The sequence below is a fragment of the Bombina bombina genome, chromosome 1 (assembly GCF_027579735.1).
Source record: "Bombina bombina isolate aBomBom1 chromosome 1, aBomBom1.pri, whole genome shotgun sequence".
Taxonomy (NCBI): domain Eukaryota; kingdom Metazoa; phylum Chordata; class Amphibia; order Anura; family Bombinatoridae; genus Bombina; species Bombina bombina.
Genome location: NC_069499.1, coordinates 1,149,512,133 through 1,149,530,445, shown reverse-complemented (window position 1 = coordinate 1,149,530,445; position 18,313 = coordinate 1,149,512,133). Strand labels below are relative to the sequence as shown.

Genomic DNA, 18,313 nt, shown 5'->3' with positions numbered 1-18,313 from the left:
TTACAGTATAGTTTCATAGATTTATGTTTCGTTTGGTGCAACTGTTTTTTAGCACTTATCCTTTATGCAAAATCTTCAGATGCGCCAACCCAATGTACATTTAATTTGATTGCGTTTGAGCATTTACTTTCAACTTGTAATACGTGTGCAAATTAACACGCAAGCTATATTCTGAGGTCACTCACTCGCAAATGTTAGCGCACCACTTGTAATCTAGCCCAATATGTATGAAAACATATAAAAAAAAACACATCAACTCTTTAAAATGTATGACCTGTCTTTAATAAAACAAAATATTCTAACGTAATTTACCCAAAACATTTTGATATATTCTATTTTTAATTATACAAATTAAAACTATCCAGTTACAAGCATCTGAGTTGCTAAAATTACATAAAAATACATTTTTGCATGTGTAAAATATTTATTCATTGTTTTATATATTTTTCAATACATTTATACAATACATGAGCAGCCTTGGTTACACGTTACAGTGCTAAAGCTAAAATTGTGTACATGGTGACTAATTTTTAAACATACAGCAACATGTCTTAAGTTATATTCATTTTTAAATTAAATTCCAGTTGCAGTCACAGACAGAAAATGACTAAATGACAGTGAATTTGTGTAATAAACAATGTCAATTCCATCTAAAACTGAAGTGAAATGACAGTGATGTGGTTTTGTATTGAGGGTCACATGACCCATTATTAACAGAAATACAGCCATATCAGGGCTTGGCAAATCCTGGAAACCACATAAACATTGTGGATGTGAAATGCATGAAGTTATCTTAGAATGTTATTGCTAATTCTCTTCTGATCATATTATTTGTGGTAGGATTTTTATGTTTGCAGACATGCCTGCCCCTTCTTTTCCACAATGTAGATTTTGTCACCTTTCAATATGTTGGATGGATATTCATATTTTTTCAAATAATTAAATCACAACCACTTTAGCGTTTACCAGTCAGTGGTATAAATGATCTTTTGTTAATTTATTGATTGTAAAAGTGTTTTATCCGTGCTCTCGTCTGTTGTGAACTTATGGCATTTGTAAGAATATTGTCTTGTTTTTTCTGATATGAAAGTAATAATGTCTATACCTACATTTCAACCTCTAGAAATAGGCATTTCTACACAATCAACTGAGTGGTGATTTTTTTTTCTCTTAATTATAACTTCAAACATTTCCCCTATTATTGAAGCCCTCTTTTGTAAAGCCCACAGATTAGCGCCAGTAAACATGCGTGTCCCTTTTTTACTTTCTAGTGTGGGGCAATAGTTAGTTAATGACAGTGATTGCTGATAGTTTACAGTGAAAACCTCAGAAAGGACCTGTATAAAATTGCAAGCCCTGGCTGATCCCAGATAAGGTCCCTTTCTGTGATACTTAAAGGGATGTTAAACAGTACATGCTAGACATAATGATGTATTTAAATCAAATATTAGCTTAAGAATGATACGTAAATTTAGATACATAGGTTTAGTGTTTATAAAGTACTTTAGTTTCTATAGAGTGATGTGCGCTGCCATGTTTGCACTCGTTTTCTATTTGTCTATGTGCAAACAAGGCCTTTCAGATACTATGTTCCTTTACAGCCTTGTATGGGCAGTCTCTTTTATTGTGTGCTTTATATCAGATGCCCCTTTTTTCGTGCCAGCCTTCAGGCTTGCCGGAATCTGCAGTTATGAAGCAGCGGTCTTAAGACATCAATACGCCCGATACTATACGATCGGCTGATTGACACCCCCTACTAGCTGCTAATTGGCCGCAAATCTGCAGGGGGCGGCATTGCACAAGCAGTTCACTAGAAATGCTTGTGAAATGATATATGCTGTCGACATTCAGCGATGTCTGTCGGACATGATACGCTACAGCGTATCATGTCGGACAGACATTGATAAATCGGCCCCTAATTGTCCCCAGCAGGTGAGATACAGGGAAATACGGCGGCACCCATTACTTTATGGAAACTCAGTAGAATTCCGAAAATCAACCATTTTCAACGGTAAATTACAGGAAAAGGTGACAAAATAAATGATTGTATACACATAATTAAACATTTTGTATTATAATCTCATACTGTTTAATATCCCTTTAACCTGGAGAAGAGAAGCACCAAGACTTTGGACACACAAAGAATCCTGAAAATTGGTTTAATTGTAGATGTTAGATATAGGAAATAACATAAAAACGCTGCTGTAAGTCCTGAAATCAATTATTAATCATGTCTCTTTCCTCTGCTTTAAGTCCTATTGCAATTTCTTTAAGGAATAATTTCAGGATTAGATATGATTAAAGGTCCAAGGACCCAAGTGTAGATGTGTTGATGATAGGGAGGATTTAGATGTATTTCTGCCATAGCTGATACCATCATGACCTCATTAGATGTTTAGTTGTATCAGAAGGTGAATAAATAAAATGTGTGTTCTGAAGGTGTTTGAAGACATTTTGTGCACTTGCATTGATAAATTGTCATCTTCTTCTCTCTTGCTTAAGCGCTGTCCCTTGCATAAGAACAGTTCCTGAACACTCTCAAGACATAATTCACAAGTAGATGGTTGAAAGCAGCCAACCCTTTCACTATTACTAGTGTTGGCTTTCACTAATGAAATCAAGTAAACATATATTACTTGTATTGCTTTCTAGCTACGTGTCCAGCTTCTGTCATATTTTGCTCTCTCTGTATCGTTCCTCCTCTTCCTCTCCCCACACTCACCTTCCCTGCTCCCTATCATTTTGTTCTGTTTCCTACCTTTTCAGCATGTGCTTCCCTCCTCCCTCTTCTTTTCAACTCTTCTCAATCACATTTGTACCACATTTATTCTGTCCCTCTCTTTTCTGTCATACAGGAATACTATCTTCATGGCTATCATTTGAGCAGCATTGCCATCTTCTAATATTAAAAGGGCACAAAGTCAGTATTTTACCCTTTTTATTGATGCAATGTTTCATAGATATTCTATATTTTTTTAGGACATATATTTTAGCAATAAGCAACATGGTTATTTTAGATCTCATTGTTTAACCCTTATAAGGGTTTTGCATGTAAGTTAGTTCAAAGGGATAGGAGAGTCAAAATTAAACTTGCATGATTCAGATAGAGCATGTCATTTTTTTCACATTTACTTTGTACTCTTAGTATCCTTTGTTCAAAGATAATATGTACATATCCTACACTACTGGAAAATAGCTGCTAATTGGTGGCTACACTATTTGGCTCACCAGATGTTTTTAGCTAGCTCCTAGTAGTGCATTACTGCTCTGAAGCTCACTTTAACTATGTGTTTAATCCCTTTGCAGGGATAAACACACAATAATATACAAGCAATATTGCAATAAGCATACTCCAACATATTAGAGCATTATATTTTTGCACTTTTATATCCCTTTAATAATCAATATTTAATCGTTTTTTAACTAGAATATATATATATTTATATAAAAATTATTATTATTTTATTGAATAAAGTATCATATTATCTGAGAGCAAGTTCTAATAACATTTTTCTGCACCTGCCGTAACCTATGTCAGATATTTCATTACCAGTGACTGTGACAATAATGTTTCAATCAATGTTATCTTCTAATAAAAATAAATAATAAAAAAAGGTTTTGCTGCACCTTCTGTTGGGGGTACCTACCTCCTTAAAATTGAAACCTCTTAATAGTACAATTAAAATATCTATGAAACTTTGCATGTCTACATATTTTAAAAAACAGAAATCAAACATATTTAAATTTTATCTATTAAAAGTCTGTCCCTTTAAATATACCACCCAGACTTGTACCCTGACTGTGCACTACCGCTACCAAAACTATAAAAAGTGTAACCCCAAGGCCCCACCTGTGCAAAACACAATAATGTGCTAAGATAAATAAGATGAGATTTTCGATGTGACAATACATTTTTTCAGTTGCTAAAAATTAGGGGAAAATAATATAATATTCAAGTATATACAGTGATTTGTCATCACAAAGCATTTTGAAACATACATTTCTCATAAATCTAATTTCCGGGGGTTTGGTACATTGGAACATACAATGGTTAATAATAAGTCACAGTGGGCTGCTAGGCATGCAACCCACCATCATCCACTGTGAAGGCATTTTGTTTTCAATTCGTAAGGCTAAAACACCTATTTCTCTACTTAAGGACAATATATGCATTTTCCACAAATATTGACATATGTCTGATATGTATGATGAATTGTGCACATTAATTTATCACAATCATGTATAAAATGGTTCTCCAGAAGTTATGAGTCCAGCTTTTGACAATCATATACCCATCTCCATATACATGATGCTTTTGAACATTATGGGCTTCCTGCATATTAAATGCAGCCTATGTCATCCGCTAAATGGATGAGTCAACAAGACACAATATGGTTGGGCCTTGTAAAACTATAAATATTATATATATATATATAAAAGGCAACTTTATATTGCTCAACCTAATTTTTTCACATTGCTTAGCAGTGCTACTTACAGCTGCATGATCAAGCAAACAACTTATCATCAAACCCCTTTATCATATTTGGTATCTTTACAAACTGTAGAGACCTGAACCAAAGTATGAAAATGTTTTTGCTCTCAGCTGCAGAATAAAATAATCCCCCAAACAGGCCTTGCTGGCGTGTTTTTCATCCATGAAGATCTGAGAACTGCTGCTCCATTTCACAGTCATCATTTTCAGCCTATAATAGGCCAGGCCACATCTCTTAAGTTTCTTGTGTTCAACTTAATAAAGCTTTATAGTTCAATACAAGCTCAAGTTAATGGTAGATTCACATGGAAAAGGCAGATGATGTTGGCAGGTATAAAATTACTTTCCAGATTTCTACTAAAGAAGTCCAAAGTGCATGAAAGCTATACCCACTGACTATAATTACAGAGCTTCTAATGAAAGATAATAAGCTGTTGGCTGTCAAAGGCTTAATATTGTCACTGACAATCTCCCTCTGCCATTGTTATTATTGAAGATATCTAGATAGCTTCTTAAAACTGGACACAAATAGTTGGCACAAGAACGTATCTTCTAAAACTGTCCATTCTATTCAAATGTCCAGGATACAGCTTCTCCTACCCATAATAGTATGTATATAAACACCATTGGCTCTCAGTGCGTTACATACAGCCCTAGAAAACAGATCTTGCCATATACTTTGCTCACTAAGCCACTGTCCTTGCAAGTTCCCTTGGGTATCATCATTTGGCAGAAATAAGTCCGCTGAGGTAGTTCAGTTATTACTTATTTTCAAGTGTTTTGTTCTTTGAAGGCTTTACTAAGAAAAAGAAAGGAAGAAAGAAAAAGATTTAGTTGAAAGCCTATATAATGATCATTTAAATTACATACTAATAGGACATTATTTCCCCATAAATCTATTAATGAACAATAAATAAATAAAAGTACCTTTTTTGCATTTAAGCCTCACAAATTACTGACCTCTACATCCTTTGTAGTACTGTCCCCTGTCAATCAAGCTCTCATGCATGGCCAGTTAGTATCTAATAAAAGGAGCGCCATATAGTGTGATACTGTAACAGCTGACTGCAATCCCAATTTAGCTACTGCACAGATGATTTGTTGAGTGCAGCAGCTAAACCGTGATTGCAGTCAGCTGGAGAATACCAGCTTGTCTATATTGCACTCATTCAAATCTAGTGTCAACTCCCTTGTGAGTACACTGTGCAGATTTGCCTGTATTTTTCAGTTACTTGTTACAGTATCACACTATATGGCACTCCTTTTATTACCTACAGATGTAAACGTTTTTCCTGGTTTTATCTGACCTTAGAGGAGGAAGGAGCCTCCAGAGAGATACATTGCTACTTTACTACATTGCCTTTAAGAGACTTTCGAAGGTCCATTTTCTCAGAATTACCTACATATTTTTATTGTCATTTTAAACACTATTTGTTTTTATTTTTTATGTTGTATCTTTATTACAATATTTTTATTTAGGTATTAGCCCAGTTTTTGTTTTTTTAACTATATTGAGGATTAAGAACAGTTTAGGGCTCTTTTTTTAGCATAGCAGACATTATTTTTTTATGACTAGTTAGTGCTGGTGATGTCACATGTACAATTGCAGAAAAACAACATCAAAGCTGAAAACTTTGAAGCCTCAAAATGGTTTCAAAAATATACACTTTTCATGATTAGATCTATGGTTAGAAAGTGTGATTTCATTTCCCCTAAATTCTGCCAATTTTATTTAAAACTAATGACAACTCTGCCTCTCCTTTGATTGCCAACTACAGCCCTTTATTGGTTGCAATTTTATGTGTTCCAACAGTGATTGGCTTAAGCGTCACTCTATTTCAGTTGGGTCAACATAAATGATAACATCATAGTCACACTGTAATTATTTAACAGCTTGCTAATTGCATGTAAGGTAATTCTCACTATAGCCACAATAATAGTAGTACCATTATATAGCTAACAGTGTTACTACCCAATAAGTATAAATTCCTGCGTTCTTCCTCCATAATTAACCCTAACAATGGTTACTGTGGCTTCCCTACATAACTCTCCCTCAAAAGAGTGGACACAGTCTTGACAATCATCCCACAACATCTATTAAACCATCATATTTGTTTAAGAGCATTGAGAACACAGGAAAAGCACTATACTGACAGTAGTGAGAAGGGAGGAACTCTTTTTGTGCATAGACGAGGCTGATGATGTTATGTAGTGGGTTTGGTTAGGGTGCACAATTAAACTAAATTGCTATATAGGGTTCGCTATATGTGTTTAGTGCATAGTGAGGTTTGTGATTAAAGTTTACTATGTTTGGGGTATATATATGTTGGAAGACAGGATCTCTCTAACGTACTCAAAACCAAATATTATATAACATAGGGTACCGATGCTAAATCCATGGCAGTACTTGATTAATATTTAATCTGTTGAACCTATTATCCTGCTTTGTGGCTGGTATAAGGACGACTGTGCACCCTCAAGGCAAGTGTAATTGTGACCAAATTTTCATGCCACGTTGAAAGGAACAGAACGCACAATTTTTTGTGACCTTTTGCTATGGGGATTTGGGTAACTATTTTTGCCCACAGATATGTATTTCTCCTGTTTCAAATAGGTATATGAAAGGACTGAGATACAGGCTAAAGTGGTTTAAAATCCATGAGCACGGAATTGAGCAATAGCATTCTAAATTTATCTAAGCTCCATATTCTTTTAATTTGATTTTCCACTTGTCTCAATGCTTCCACTCTCTCCCCACTACTCAATGAGAGTATAAAATATTGGTACATATTACTTTGTAAAACAGCTATGGTAAACTGCATTCTATTAATTACCTTAACTTTTCCCTTTTCATCCTGATCACAAACATCACTGTGAAAACCTCCTGTAGTAATCTAGGTGAGAAAAAAAACCCAGAAGAAATATTTAAACATAGTACATTTCTTTTCATCATAGAAGCTATAGATGTTTTCCAAAGTCAAATTAGTCCTAGATGAACTGCATTACTATAAAAGCTGTAGCAACATACATTCTTCAGCAAACTTAAAACACCCATATCTAACATTCACCTAGATTACGAGGTTTGCGTTGCGGCTTTTAACGCTTAAAAAATGGCAATTTCAGCGTAATGGCCAGGAACGCATATTACGAGTTGTGTCGGTATAGCTATACTGCAAGCATTTTAGCTTGTAATGCAACGTCAATCCCGCACACTAAAAAAATTTAAGTTTTTGCGTGGGATTTCCATAGCGCCTGTATTACAGGTTGTGCGGTGAGGCTAAAATGCTTGCATTACAGCCTATACTGACATGATCCATACCGCCATCTGAGACCAGTAGTTATGAGTTTTGTGTAACGAAAATGTTTCACAAAACTCATAACTAAAATGTTACAAAGTACACTAACACCCATAAACTACCTATTAACCCCTAAACCGCCGCCCTCCTGCATCACAAACACTATATTAAACCTATCAACCCCTTATCTGCCGCCCACCCACATTGCAACTATTCAATAAAGTTATTAACCCCTAATCTGCATCCCACCCACATCGCCAACACTATTTAAATATATTAACCCCTATATTCCCCCGCACCCCGACATCGCCACCACTAAATAAAGTTATTAACCCCTATTCCACCACTCCCCGACATTGCTGCCACTAAATAAAGTTATTGACCCCAAACCTCTGGCCTACCACATCTCCGCCACTAAATAAACCTATTAACCCCTAAACTGCCAGCCCCCACATCACAAAACACTAAATTAAACTATTAACCCCTAAACCTAACACCCCCAAACTTTCAATTAAAATTACAATATAAAAACTTACCTGGGAAAAAAAAATAAACCTAACATTAAACTATAAATTAACCTAACATTAAACTATAAATTAACCTAACAAAACCATTCTAATAAAATTAAAAAAACTACCAATTAAAATAGCTAAATAAAAAAAATTAAAAAAACCTAACACTACGAAAAAAAAAATAATCTATATTACAACTAAAAAAAACAAATCCTACAAAAAATTTTAAAAATCTAAGTTTACCAAAAATAATTAACACTAAAATCACAAAAAATAAAAAACACTAAGATTACAAAAAAAATAAACGAAATTATTATTATTATCAGTTATTTTTAGAGCACCAACAGATTTGGCAGTGGTATAAACATAAGCGGAATACAAGGAAACATTTATAGGGATCAGACGGGTAGAGGGCCCTGCCAAGAGTCGCTCTGTTGTAGTCACTTCTAAAGAAGGTGAGCTACAAACAGCATGGCTCTTAGGCTTACATGCTAAGGGTGTTCAAGGGGATAGCAATGGAGGAGAGGAACTGGTATAAAGAAAGGTTAGTGTAGGTTGTATGCATCCCTGAACAGTAGAGTCTTTAGGGAGCGCTTGAAGCTTTCAAAACTAGGGGAGAGTCTTGTGGAGCAAGGCAGAGAGTTCCACAAGATGGGAGCCAGTCTGGAGAAGTCCTGTAAGCGGGAGTGTGAGTAGGTAACAAGAGAGGAGGAGAGTAGGTGGTCATGAGCGGAGGGCGAAGGAGACGGGTGGGAGAGTATATGGAGACAAGGTCTGAGATATAGGGGGGGAGCAGTGCAGTTGAGGGCTTTGTATGTCAGAGTGAGAATTTTGTGTTTAGTCCTGGAGGCAAGAGGAAGCCAGTGAAGGGATTGGCAGAGAGGTGCAGCAGATGAAGAGCGACGTGTAAGGAAGATAAGCCTGGCAGAGGCATTCATTATGGATTGTAAAGGAGCTAGGCGGCAGCTGGGGAGACCAGAGAGGACAGATTTGCCGTAATCGAGGCAGGAAAGGATGAGAGAGTGGATTAAAAACTTAGTTGTGTCTTGTGTAAGGAAATGTCTAATTTTAGAGATGTTTTTAAGGTGGAAGCGGCAGGATTTAGCCAAGGACTGAATGTGAGGAGTGAAAGAAAGATCTGAGTCAAGTGTGACCCCAAGACATCGGGCATGCAGGGTAGGGGTAATGAGGGAGTTGTCGTAATGAGGGCATTGTTGACAGTTATAGAGACATTGGGGGTGGAGATTTTGGAAGAAGGAGGGAAAATAAGGAGCACAGTTTTGGAGAGATTTAGCTTGAGGTAGTGAGAGACATCCAGGAAGAGATGTGAGAAAGACAGTGACACGGGTTAGCAAGGAAGGAGATAGGTCTGGTGCAGAGAAGTAGATTTGGGTGTCGTCTGCATACAAATGATATTGGAACCCATGGGACTTTATTAGGAAACCTAATGATGACGTGTAGATTGAGAAGAGAAGGGGACCGAGGACAGAGCCTTGTGCTACCCCAACAGAAAGTGGTGATGGGGCAGAGAAGGCACCAGAGAAGGCTACACTAAAGGTACGGTTTAACAGGTAGGAAGAGAACCATGAGAGGGCTGTGTCACAAATGCCGAAGGAGTGGAGGGTTTGGAGCAGAAGAGGGTGGTCAACAGTATCAAAGGCTGCGGACAGATCAAGGAGGATAAGCAGAGAGAAGTGGCCTTTTGATTTTGCTGTAAGTAGGTTGTTGGTAACTTTAACGATTGCTGTCTCTGTGGAGTGATGGGGACGAAATCCAGATTGCAGTGGGTCGAGGAAGGAATTTAATGTAAGGAAATGGGATAGGCGTGCATATACTAGCTTTTCAAGAAGCTTTGAGGCAAGAGGGAGTAGGGAAATAGGGTGGTAGTTGGATGGAGAGGTTGGATCAAGAGAAGGTTTTTCTCTTGTTAAGTGTATCCAGTCCACGTATCATCCATTACTTATGGAATATATTCTCCTTCCCAACAGGAAGTTGCAAGAGTCCACCCACAGCAAAGCTGCTATATAGCTCCTCCCCTAACTGCCATATTCAGTCATTCTCTTGCAAGCCTCAACATAGATAGGAGGTCGTGAGAGTCTGTGGTGCTTTCTACTTAGTTTATTCTTCAATCAAAAGTTTGTTATTTTTAAATGGCACCGGAGTGTGCTGTTTATCTCAGGCAGTATTTGGAAGAAGAATCTGCCTGCGTTTTTCTATGATCTTAGCAGACGTAACTAAGATCCATTTGCTGTTCTCACACATTCTGAGGAGTGAGGTACTTCAGAGGGGGAATGGTGTGCAGGTTTTCCTGCAGATAAGGTATGTGCAGTAAAATATTTTTATAGGAATGGAATTGACTAAGAAAATACTGCTGATACCGAAGTAATGTAAGTAAAGCCTTAAATGCAGCGATAGCGACTGGTATCAGGCTTATTAATAGAGATACATACTCTTATAAAAATGTGTTTTAAAACGTTTGCTGGCATGTTTAATCGTTTTTTAACGTACATTGGTGATAACACTGTAATGTTGGTATAGCCTTAAATGCAGTAAAAGCGACTGGTATCAGGCTTATTAATAGAGATACATATGTTTGGTGATAAAACTTATTGGGGCCTAAGTTTTTTCCACATGGCTGGCTTAAATTTTGCATAGAAACAGTTAACTGAAGCTTCCCACTGTTGGCTGTGGCAGTTTGTTGTGTCTGTTTTTTTTAAAACGTCTATGTCGTTTTTTTTTATCTGTTTTTTGCATTAAGGGGTTAATCATCCATTTGCAAGTGGGTGCAATGCTCTGTTACCTTATTACATGTACTGTAAAAATTTCGTTTGTTTTACTGCCTTTTTTTCACTGTTTTTCAAATTTTGACAAAATTTGTTTCTCTTAAAGGCACAGTAACGTTTTATATATTTGCTTGTTAACTTGATTTAAAGTGTTTTCCAAGCTTACTAGTCTCATTATTAGTCTGTTCTAACATGTCTGACGTAGAGGAAGCTCTGTGTTCATTATGTTTTAAAGCCATGGTGGAACCCCATCTTAGAATGTGTACCAGATGTACTGATTTCATGTTAAACAATAAAGATCATTTTTTGTCTTTAAAAACATTATCACCAGAGGATTCTGTCGTGGGGGTAGTTATGCCGACTAACTCTCCCCACGTGTCAGACCTTTTGACTCCCGCTTTAGGGACTCATGCTCAAATGGCGCCAAGTACATCAAGGGCACCCATAGCGTTTCTTTTACCAGGGGATTCTGTCGAGGGGAAAGTTATGCCGACTAACTCTCCCCACGTGTCAGACCCTTCGACTCCCGCTTCAGGGACTCACGCTCAAATGGCGCCAAGTACATCAAGGGCGCCCATAGCGTTTATTTTACAAGACATGGCAAAGGTGGTGAATAATATTCTGGCAGCAGTATTAGTCAGACTACCTGAAATTAAAGGAAAGCAGTTAGCTCTGGGGGTAGATACAGAGCATACAGACGCTTTAAGAACCATGTATGATACTACCTCACAATATGCTTAGTCTGTGGGTGATTTTTTTTTTTTGACTCAGGGAAGATGATTTAACCTGATTCTGATATTTCTACATTTAAAATTTATGCTTGAGAACCTCCACTTGTTGCTCAGGGAGGCTTTGGCTGCTCTGAATGAATGTGTACAATCGCAGGGCCAGAGAAATTGTGTAGACTGGATAAATAATATGCAGTGCCGGTGTGTACTGATGTTTTTCCAATACCTAAAGAGGTTTACTAAAATTTTTTTAATAAGGAATGGGATAGACCAGGTGTGCTGTTCTCTTCCCCTCCTATTTTTTAGAAGAATGTTTTCTAATAGTTACCACCACACGGGACTTCTGGCAGACAGTTCCTAAGGTGGAGAGAAGAGTTTCTACTCTAGCTAAGCGTACCACTACCTCTGACGAGGACAGTTGTGCTTTTTAGATCCAATGGATAAAAAATGTTTATTCAACAGGGTTTTATCCTGCAGCCCCTTGCATACATTGCTTCTGTCACTGCTGCTGCGGCGTTCTGGGTTGAGTCTCTTGATGAGGCTTTACAGTTAAGCGACTCCATTGGATGAATATATTTGACAAGCTTATGCTAGCCAATTCCTTTGTTTTCTGATGCCTTGTTCATTTGACTAGACTAACGGCTAAGAATTCTGTTTTTTACTATACTGGCGCGCAGAGCGCTATGGCTTATATCATGGTCAGCTGTCGTGACTTTAATAAATAAGCTACTTAACTTCCCTTCAAGGGGCAGACCCTATTCGGGCCTGGTTTGAAGGAGATTATTGCTTATATCACTGGAGGAAAAGGTCATGCCCTTCCTCAGGATAGGTCCAAATCAAGGGCCAAAAAAAAAAAAAAAAAAAAAAAAAAAATGTCTAATTTTCGTGCCTTTTAAAAACTTCAGGGCAGGTGTGGCATCCTCTTCCTCTAAGGCAAAACAAGAGGGAATTTTTGCTCAGTCCAAGGCGGTCTGGAGACAATCGGACCTGGAACAAAGATAAGCAGGCCAAGGAGCCTGCTGCTGCCTCTAAGGCAGCATGAAGGAACGGACCCCTATCCGGTAACGGATCCTATAGGGGGCAGACTTTCATTCTTCGCCCAGGCGTGGGCAAGAGATGCCCAGGATCCCTAGGCATTGGAATTTATATCCCAGAGATATCTTCTGGATTTCAAAGATTCCCCCCCCAAAAAAGGGGAGATTTCGCCTTTCACAATTATCTGCAAACCAGATAAAGAAGGAGGCATTCTTACATTGTGTACGAGATCCATCCAGTTCCAAGAGATGAACAGGGACAGAGTTTTTACTCAAATCTGTTTGTGGTTCCCAAGGAGAGGGAACCTTCAGACCTATTTTGGATCTAAAGATCTTAAACAAATTCCTCAGAATTCCGTCATTTAAGATGGAAACTATTCGTACCATCTTAACTATGATCCAGGAGAGTCAATAGAGGACTACAATGGATTTGAAGGATGCTTATCCTCACATTGTGATGCATAAAGATCACCATCGTTTTTCAGGTTTGCCTTTCTAGACAGGCATTACCAGTTTGTAGCTCTTTCCTTTGGGATATCTACAGCCCCAAGAATCTTTATGGAGGTTCTGGGGTCGCTTTGGCGGTCCTTAGACCGCGGGGCATAGAAGTGGCCCCTTATTTAGACGACATCCTGATACAGGCGTCAAACATCCAAATTGCCCAGTCTCATACGGACGTAGTACTGGCATTTCTGAGATCACATGGGTGGAAAGTGAACAAGGAAAGAGTTCTCTATCCCCAATCTCAAGGGTTTCCCTCCTAGGGACTCTGATAGATTCTGTAGAAATGAAAATTTACCTAACGGAGTCCAGGTTGTCAAAGTTTCTAAATTTCTGCCGTGTTTTTTCATCCCATCCGCGCCCTTCGGTGGCTCAGTACATGAATGAAATCGGCTTAATGGTAGCGGCAAGGGACATAGTACCGTTTGCACGTCTACATTTCAGACCGCTGCAACTATGCATGCTCAGTCAGAGGAACGGGGATTACACAGATTTGTCCCCCTGTTAAACCTGGACCAAGAGACCAGAGATTCTCTTCTCTGGTGACTATGTAGGGTCCATCTGTCCAAGGGTATGACCTTCCGCAGGTCAGATGGGACAATTGTTACAATAGATGCCAGCCTTTTAGGTTGGGATGCAGTCTGGAACTCCCTGAAGGCTCAGGGATAGTGGACTTAGGAGGAGACCCTCCTTCTAATAAATATTCTGGAACTGGGAGTGATATTCCATGCTCTTCAGACTTGGCCTCAGTTAGCAACTCTGAGGTACATCATACTCAGTCGGACAATATACACGACTGTGGCTTACATCAGCCATCAAGGGGGAACAGAAGTTCCCTAGCAATGTTAGAAGTCTTACAATAATTCACTGGACAGAGACTCACTCTTGTCTATCAGCTATCCATATCCCAGGTGTTGAGAACTGGGAGGTGGATTTTCTAAGTCGTCAGACTTTTCTTCCGGGGGAGTGGGATTTCCTCCGGAGGTCAAGACCAAGCAGGAGAGGGCTTTGGTGTTTTTGACAGCGCCTGCGTAGCCACGCAGGACCTGGTATGCAGATCTGGTGGACATGTCATCCTTTCCATCACGGTCTCTGCTTCTGAGACAGGTCCCTCTACCTCAGGGTCCTTTCAACCATCTAAATAGAATCAATCTGAGATGGACTGCCTGGAGACTGAACGCTTGATGTTATCAAAGCATGGCTTCTCCGAGTCAGTCATTGATACCTTAATACAGACATGAAAGCCTGTCTCTAGGAAAATTGAACATAGATATGGTGTAAATATCTGATTGTTATGAATCCAAGGGTTACTCATGGAGTAAAGTCTGGATTCCCAGGATATTATCTTTTCTCCAAGATGTTTTTGAGAAAAGGGTTGTCAGCTAATTCCTTAAAAGGGGACAGATTTTTACTCTGTCTATTTTTTTGCACAAGCGTCTGGCAGGTATTCTAGACGTTCAGGCATTTGGTCAGGCTTTGGTTAGATCCAAGCCTGTGTTTAAAACTGTTGCTCCGCCATGGAGCTTAAACCTGATTCTTAAGGTTCTTCAAGAAGTTCCGTTTGAACCTTTTTTGTTCCATAGATATCAATCTTTATCTTGGAAAGTTCCTTTTGGGTAGCTAATTCCTCGACTCGTAGAGTCTCCAAGTTATCTGTGTTACAATGTGATTCTCCTTATCTGGTCCTTCGTACGGATAAGGTAGTCCTGCGTACCAACCTGGGTTTTTTCCTAAGGTGGTATCTAACAAGTACATCACTCAAGAGATAGTTGTTCCATGCTTGTATCCTAATCCTTCCTCAAAGAAGGAACGTCTATTACACAATATTGGATGTGGTTTGTGCTTTAAAGTTTTACTTACAAGCTACTACAGTTTTCATCAAACGTTCACCTTGTTTGTTGTCTATTCTGGACAGAGGAGAGGTCAAAAGACTTCAGCAGCCTCTCTGTCTTTTTGGTTAAAAAGCATAATTCATTTAGCTTATGAGACTGCTGGACAGCAGCCTCCTGAAGGGATTACAGCTCATTCTACTAGAGCTGTGGTTTTCACTTGGGCCTTTTTTTAAATGTGGCTTCTGTTGAACAGATTTACAAGACGGAGTCTTGGTCTGCGCTTCATACTTTTCAAATTTAACAAATTTGATACCTTGCTTCTTCGGAGGCTATTTTTGGGAGAAAGGGTTTTTTACAGGCAGTGGTAACTTCCGTTTAAGTACCTGCCTTGTCCCTCCCATCATCCGTGTACTTTAGCTTTGGTATTGGTATTCCATAAGTAATGGATGATCCGTGGACTGGATACACTTAACAAGAGAAAACATAATTTATGCTTACCTGATAAATTTATTTCTCTTGTAGTGTATCCAGTCCACGGCCCGCCCTGTCACTTTAAGGCAGGTAATTTTTTCATTTGAACTACAGTCACCACTGCACCCTATGGTTTTTCCTTTCTCTGCATGTTTTCGGTCGAATGACTGAATATGGCAGTTAGGGGAGGAGCTATATAGCAGCTTTGCTGTGGGTGGACTCTTGCAACTTCCTGTTGGGAAGGAGAATATATTCCATAAGTAATGGATGATCCGTGGACTGGATACACTACAAGAGAAATAAATTTATCAGGTAAGCATAAATTATGTTTTTTGAGGATAGGTGTGACCAGTGCATGTTTCAGAGATGAAGGAAATATACCGGTGCTGAGGGAGAGGTTGAAAATATGCGTGAGTATAGGGGTAAGGGTAGAAGAGATGGAGGGGTGCATCTTTGAGGGGATAGGGTCAAGAGGACAGGTAGTGAGGTGAGAGCTCAGTATAAGTGCCGGAACTTCTTCCTCAGTAACAGGGGTGAAAGAGGTAAATTTATGGCTATGTGGGTTGTGGTTGATTACGAGCGTTTGAGGGGGTGAGAGAATGGAAGTATGTTGAGAGCTTATTTAGTTTCTGATGGAGTCGATGAAAGAATCAAATCAGCCAATAGGAATGCGAGGTACGCCATTTTGAAATGGCTACCTTGCATTCAACTTCAGTGTACGGCTATGACCATATGAAGAGGACGCTCCGTGCAGGATGGGATCGGCTTCCAGGATGGCTCCACTCTGCGCCGCTGTTATGAAGATAGAAGACGCCCTCGGGATGGATGAAGACCTCGCCGCCTGGATGGAGATGGATGTCCGGACTTCAGAAACCGTGAGTAGATCTTCTGGGGTTAGTGCTAGTTTTTTTTTAATTTTTTGTGGTGGTTTTTTTTTTAGATTAGGGTTTGGGCTTTGAAAAAGAGCTAAATGCCATTTTAAGGGAAATGCAAAAGAGCTAAATGCCCTTTTAAGGGCAATGCCCAAACAAATGCCCCTTTAGGGGCAATGGGTAGCTAAGGTTTTTTTTAAAGAGTTAGGTTTTTTATTTTGGGGGGTTGGTTGGGTGGTGGGTTCTACTGTTGGGTGGAGTTTGTATTTTTTTACAGGTAAAAGAGCTGATTTCTTTTGTAAACAGATTTTTTAAATTTTTCGTAGGATTTGTCTTTTTTTAGTTGTAATTTAGATTTTTTTTTTTTTTCATAGTGTTAGGTTTTTAAAATTTGTAATTTAGATATTTTAATTGGTATTTTTTTTTAAATTTTATTAGAATAGTTATGTTAGGTTAATTTATAGTTTAATGTAAGTTTTTTTTTATTTCACAGGTAAGTTTATATTTATTTAAATAGAATTATATTGTAATTTTAATTTAAAGTTAGGAGGGTGTTAGGTTTAGGGGTTAATAGGTTAATTTAGTGTTTTGCAATGTGGGGGTCTGGCAGTTTAGGGGTTAATAGGTATATTTAGTGGCGGAGATGTGGAAGGCCGGAGGTTTAGGGGTTAATAACTTTATTATAGTGGCAGCGATGCCGGGGAGCGGCAGAATAGGGGTTAATAATGTTTATTAGTGGTGGCGATGTCGGGAGCGGCAGATTAGGGGTTAATAACTTTATTTAGGTGTTGCGATGTTGGGAGCAGCAGAATAGGGATTAATATATTTATTATAACTTTTATTAGTGGCGGCAATGTCGGGAGCAGCAGATTAGGGGTTAATAACTTTATTTAGGTGTTGCGATGTCGAGAGCAGCAGAATAGAGGTTAATTTATTATAGTGCCGGCGATGTTGGGGAGCGGCGGAATAGGGGTTAATAATGTTTATTAGTGTCTGCGATGTTGGGTAGCAGTGGATTAGGGGTTAATAACTTTATTTAGGTGTCGGGGACGTCGGAGGCAGCAGATTAGGGGTGTTTAGGCTCGGGGGTTTATGTTAGGGTGTTAGGTTTAAACATAACTTTTTTTCCCCACAGACATCAATGGGGTTGCGTTGCGGAGATTTTTCAATCCGCACTTCAGGTGTTAGTTTTTTTTCTGACACTCTCTCCCCATTGATATCTATGGGGGAAAGCATGCACGAGCACGTCAAAGCAGCCCTTGGCTTTTGTGCGGTATGGAGCTTAACACCACCATATCACACACACAAGGAGGCTTTTCAGAAACTCGTAATGGCAACGATATGGGGGGTGAAATAACGCAACTTTTGTTGCGTTCATTTCACACCCTGTTTAGCGCAAAACTCGTAATCTAGGTGAATGCCAGCTACATCTATAGTGTCCTGTTCCTGGTTTTGATTGGCTACACATGTTTAATTCTAAGGTATGGAAGCATTAACCATGTTTATTGCAGAAATATAACATCACAGTTTTCCTTTCTATACACATGCCACTGTGATTTAAACTGTGCCAGTTTTTGAATTAAGCTCACTGCACCTGTTCTCATCTTCCTCACCATTCTTGTAACGTCTCCAGAGAACATGACCCCTTTGTTGGAACGTTGCTCTTGCGAACCAGTGCTACTGCCGCCAACTGAATTCTTCCTTATAATTCCTGAGAATACAAAATATGGAGATTATATTAGACATCAGAATTTAGTTTGCACAGTTGAGCTAGAAGCTTAGAATTTTTTTA

The 18,313-nt window shown here is 38.7% G+C and overlaps 1 protein-coding gene across 1 annotated transcript in view; it reads right to left on the bottom strand.

The window, feature by feature from the left end:
• Window positions 1-259: 259 nt before the first annotated feature.
• The window catches only part of WNK4 (WNK lysine deficient protein kinase 4), a 247,970-nt gene continuing 229,916 nt past the window's right edge, over window positions 260-18,313 (bottom strand). The window contains exons 19-21 of the mRNA XM_053699477.1: window positions 18,135-18,232; window positions 7,327-7,386; window positions 260-5,291 (exon numbers count right to left, since the gene is read on the bottom strand). Of these exons, the coding sequence (XP_053555452.1) occupies window positions 5,289-5,291; window positions 7,327-7,386; window positions 18,135-18,232 (161 nt within the window). The 3' untranslated portion in view covers window positions 260-5,288. The remainder of the gene's footprint in view (window positions 5,292-7,326; window positions 7,387-18,134; window positions 18,233-18,313) is intronic.